Source organism: Sipha flava, unplaced genomic scaffold (assembly GCF_003268045.1).
Source record: "Sipha flava isolate LNK unplaced genomic scaffold, YSA_version1 18446_pilon_pilon, whole genome shotgun sequence".
In the NCBI taxonomy this organism is placed as follows: domain Eukaryota; kingdom Metazoa; phylum Arthropoda; class Insecta; order Hemiptera; family Aphididae; genus Sipha; species Sipha flava.
This window is the reverse complement of record NW_020272296.1, coordinates 1-5,115: the sequence shown is the minus strand read 5'-3', so window position 1 is coordinate 5,115 and position 5,115 is coordinate 1. Positions and strand designations below refer to the sequence as shown.

Here is a 5,115-nt window from a genome sequence, read left to right as displayed (position 1 = left end):
AAAGAAAGAAAATTTAGGAATAAATGATTGATCAAGGGATGGATGAGTCGGATACTGGTAGTTTCACTAATTTGACGACTGGACGTATAAGTACACCATCTCGAGTTTGAATGGTTGCTGCACGTACAATTGAATCTTTACCGGGGTGGACTGCAATGATACGACCTAATTGCCAGTCCGTAGGTGGGCGATTTGAAGCTTCCACGATGACTAGGTTTCCTTCGGATAAATTTGGTGTGGGTTGGTATCATTTGAGACGCCCTTGGAGGGTGGTAAGATATTCCCGAGTCCATCGTTTCCAAAACGTTTGATGGCATTGATGGAGTAGCTCCCAGCGGTCGAGACGATTCATTGGACATGAAATAACATCAGGATCGGGCACAGCTATGATAGGTTGACCTATTAGAAAATGGCCGGGGGTCAAAGCAAATATATCATTAGGGTCAGATGAGAGTGGGGTTAGAGGTCTGGAGTTCAAAATTCCTTCTATGCGAGTCACTAATGTTAACAATTCTTCGTGTGTTAGGATTTGTTTTCCAATCGCATGCTTCATATGATGTTTCACACTCTTTATAGCCACCTCCCAAAGCCCACCAAAGTGTGGAGTTGCAGGAGGAGTGAAATGCCATTGACAAGGTATATGTGTAGAAACATTCGTCTGAGTTTGATTATCCTGAAATAACGCCTTTAGTTGTTGTGTATATATTGGACGGTATACCACGACGAGCTACAAATCGATTGAATGCAGCTAAAAATGCAGTGGATGACATGTCCGACACAATTTCCAAATGAACTGCTTTAACCGACATACATATAAATAGAGCTAAATACATTTTATTTGTGCGTGGATTACGGCGGCGACTCTCCTTGACTAAAAACGGACCACCATAGTCCATACCGACCTGCGAAAAAGGCCTGTTTTGTTGGACGCGCGATGATGGCAAATTTCCCATGATTGGGTGTGGACGACATGTCTTAAAACGAATACAAGTTACACAAGAAAAGATAAATTGGCGAACCGCATCTCTACTGGACAGAATCCAAAACTGTCTTCTGATCATTGATAGGACAAGTTTAAGACCGGTATGTAAGAATCCTTGGTGGAAATGTCGAATGATCAATTGAGTCAAGTGAGATCTTTTCGGTAACAAGATAGGTTGTTTGGCATCCGAATCCAAAGAAGCATAACGAAGTCGACCACCCACCCGAATCACTCCAAGTGGGTCGATAAATGGGGCTAATTGAGCTATGGTGGCTGGCTTTAATATACCATCTGTTTTTATTAATTGACCTTTGAGTTCCGGGAAGTATCTGGCTTGAGTAATCAAAACTGCGTGAATGAGAATATGATGTAACTCCTCTTGTTTCAAGGGACCATCTGGCATTGGTTGACGATGGGCCTTGATAGCAAGACGTCGAATGTACGCTAATGTCCGTTGCATACGAATAAAGGACGAGAAACGTTGTAAAATGTCATCTTGTGGTTCGGTGCTAGTTATGGTACTTATGAAAACAGATGGAGGCTGAAATTCGGGCAATTTCTCAGGTGTAATTGGAATGAAATTATATTTGGGCCATTGAGCATATGAAAAACGAAGAAAGTCCGGTCCTTCTCTGTGTCTTTTACAGGCAACTGTTGCAGCAGGAAGAAGACCTCGAGATGCAGGATCGGCTGGATTTTCCTTTGTATTTACGTAGGCCCACTCACAATCTGGAAGGAGAAAGTGTATTTTTGCAATTCGATTTGTTACAAAAATTTTAAAAGTTTTTTGAGGAGCAGTCAACCACGATAAGACAACTGTAGAATCAGTCCAAGCAAGTACTCGTGAAATGGAAATTTCAGACATAAGTAAAGTTTTGACTTGATTTAAGGTTTGAGCTAATAATAATGCTCCACAAAGTTCCAGTCGTGGTATGGATAGTGATGCGTGTGGGTCAGCAGCCTTTAATGGTGTGACCTTTGTCTTGCAAGTAACAAAATAAATGTTGATAGAATTTGAAGTGCTGATTACTCGTAAGTATACATTAGCAGCATAACCATTTGATGATGCATCAGAGAATCCTATTAGTTGAATTTCCGTATGGGATCGGATATCAATATGTCGAGGAAGAATAATTGAATCGAGTTCTGGTAGTTCTCTTACAAATTGGTCCCAACTACAGTGAAGATGTGTTGGAAGTGGAGTGTCCCAATGCAGACCCAGTTTCCATAATTCTTGCATAAAAATCTTGGCCCATAACAGTGTGGGTCCTAAGAAACCAATTGGATCAAATAGTCTAGCGATAGTTGAGAGCACTTTTCGTTTGGTATATTGACCCGCGCGAAGACTTGTGTGGTAAGCAAAATGATCTGATGATGGGTCCCAATGAAGGCCTAAAACCTTCACAGAGGCCTCACCTTTGGGATCCAATGATAATAATTTTGCGTGATCTTTAGTGTCGATATTCTCTAAGATAACCGGGCAGTTGCTTGTCCACTTTTTTAAGGTGCATCCACAAGAATTCAATAAGCCGATGATGTCTCGTTGAATGATAGATAACTCCACTTCTGTATCTGCTCCTACCACGATGTCATCAACGTACGTTTGGCGATTGAGAATATTTTTCACGGCTGGGAATTTTGAACCAGCCTGAGCATCTAATTCATGCAAACATTGAATAGCCAAATATAGAGCAGAAGTAACGCCATAAGTGACAGTACGAAGTTCATATTCAATCACTTCTTCCTCAGGAGATTCACGCCATAATATATGTTGGTACGCACAATCGTTGGGTTTTAACAAAATTTGTCGATACATTTTGGTTATGTCTGCGGTCAACAAATAACGTTTTAACCTACTCCTTACAAAAATATCAAAAATATCAATCTGTAACTTAGGGCCAGCTATAAGGACGTTATTTAGCGATAAACCCGACGATGTAGCAGCAGATGCATCGAACACAACACGCAACTTTTCGATCTTTTTACCGTCACGTTTCACGACAGCATGGTGCGGGATGAAATATTTTCCAGCCTGAGTCACTCTTTTCATATGACCCAGAGCCAAGTATTCCTTCATAAATTGTTGATATTCGGCGTATAATGCTGGATCTTTATTTAAACGGCTTTCAAGATTGAATAAGCGTTTTTGCGCAAGTGAGCAAGACTCACCTAGGCCATGATTTTGCAAAAACATACTGGAGGGGAATTGGGCTTGATTCTTTTTGAATTTCGAATGGTTTTGCAAAGACAATACCGTATCTGTAAATGGAAGTGCAACACAGAACCTGCCATGTTCATCACGCGTTGTCGTTTCTGAGAACCTTTTCTCACATTGGTGGTCTTCAGTGGTGGGACTTTTTGGTTGCGTAATTTCTTCAACTGATCAGAAAGATTGAATCATGTCATTTAAGGAAGATGACGTTACTGACAACGAGTGAGCATAAAACGCATTCTGTTCATCAAGGAGTCCGAAAACAACCCATCCCAAGAAAGAATCCACCGCTGACGGCAAACCTTGAAATTGTAAAATGTCGGCTCGGTGCTTCATTATGTGAGGAAGCCAATCTCCACCAATGAGCATATCTAATGACGAGAGAACATCAAATGAAGGGTCAGCTAATGATAGATGACCGTAAAACTGACGAACACAAGGTGGTAATGGCACAGAAGGCATGTTAGTGGTAATCTGAGGTAAAATAATGATGTCAGAACTACAGAACGAAGGTTCATGTTGTTGCCATGGTACAAAGTGATAACTGGTAATCCCTTTTACGTTATCTATTGATTTTTTTGATAAACCAACTATGCCTATTTGACATCAGCGTCTGGGAAGGCCTAGCTTTGATACACATCGCATGGTCATGGCTGATACTTGTGATCTACTATCCAATAATACACGAACGGTTTGATAATCACCACGGCAGTCACGCATAGGAACTATGGCGGTTCCCAACACGACCGTGGAAGTGGCGCAGGACAACCCAGAGAACTTAGTAATGTTATCTTGTGAAGTGCTTTGAATAGGATCGTTTTCTTATACAACACATGACGAGATGGAATCTTGATGAATTAAAGAATGGTGTCGTTTTTTATACACTGAACATGACTATTTAGATTTACATGCTTTTGCCGTGTGTGAAGGACTTAAACATGAAAAACACAATTTTGTTGACAACGCCGTATCCCGTCGTCTTTGTATTGAAAGATCCTTGAAAACTTGACAACGATACACAAAATGTTCTCCTATACAACATGGACATTTTGGATTGGACCCCTTTTTGCTAGTTGATGTAGTAGTAAGAGATGACCTGGTTGTCTTATAATCCTTGAGTCGTGTGTGTTTTTTTTCGGTTCGATCATTGTCTGGACCTTTTGTATTCTCCAGGATTCTACAACGGTGATGAACGAACGTAAGCAAAGAATCAAAAGTAGGAATAGTTTCCTGCAAAACACTGGCTTCGAACAATTGTCGAGTAATCGGGTTCAATAACCACGACCCAATATAAAATAACATAAAGTCAGACAGATTGTCTACACCAAGCGCAGTAATCGCGGCAACATTTTATTAGAAAATATTAATGAAGTTCAGAAGAGACGGCAATGATTCTGCAACCATTGGGCGAAATGAAAATCCAAGTGGGCTGAAGTCAATAAACGTTGGATGTAGTAACGATTCATTAATGTCTTCCAGGCAATATCATAATTACTATTGGTGAGAGGTAATGAACTGATACAAGACAATGCCAGATCAGATAAACAAGATAATAGGTAATGAAATCGGTCAATTTTACTTAGATTGTCATTTCGGCGTATTAAGGATACAAACTTATCACGGAAAGGTTTCCATTGAATTAAGTTACCATCATATTTAGGCAAATCGATTTTAGGTAATGCTAAAACAAAAGACGTGGAAGTCGATATATGCGGGGCGTTTAACACAGAACTATTCATTGGTTTAACACTAAGTAATTTATTGGCTATAGAATAAGTATTGTAGTACAACTCTTCTGTGGAGATTGTTACGTTTGAATCAACGGAAAATTCATCGACGATATTGAGTTCTATTAGGACATCCAAAATCATATTTTGTTGTTCTTGAAATAATTTGAATAAAGTTTCTAATTTATCCATGC

The 5,115-nt window shown here is 39.9% G+C and overlaps 2 protein-coding genes across 2 annotated transcripts; both read right to left on the bottom strand.

The window, feature by feature from the left end:
* Positions 1 to 668: 668 nt before the first annotated feature.
* Positions 669 to 3,176, bottom strand: LOC112681043. The gene has a single exon (XM_025551307.1). The coding sequence runs from the start codon at positions 3,174 to 3,176 to the stop codon at positions 669 to 671; it is 2,508 nt and encodes an 835-aa protein (XP_025407092.1).
* Positions 3,177 to 4,567: 1,391 nt separating this feature from the next.
* Positions 4,568 to 5,065, bottom strand: LOC112681042. Its single transcript, XM_025551306.1, has one exon. It carries the CDS (start codon positions 5,063 to 5,065, stop codon positions 4,568 to 4,570), a length of 498 nt encoding a protein of 165 aa, XP_025407091.1.
* Between the last annotated feature and the right edge of the window lie 50 nt (positions 5,066 to 5,115).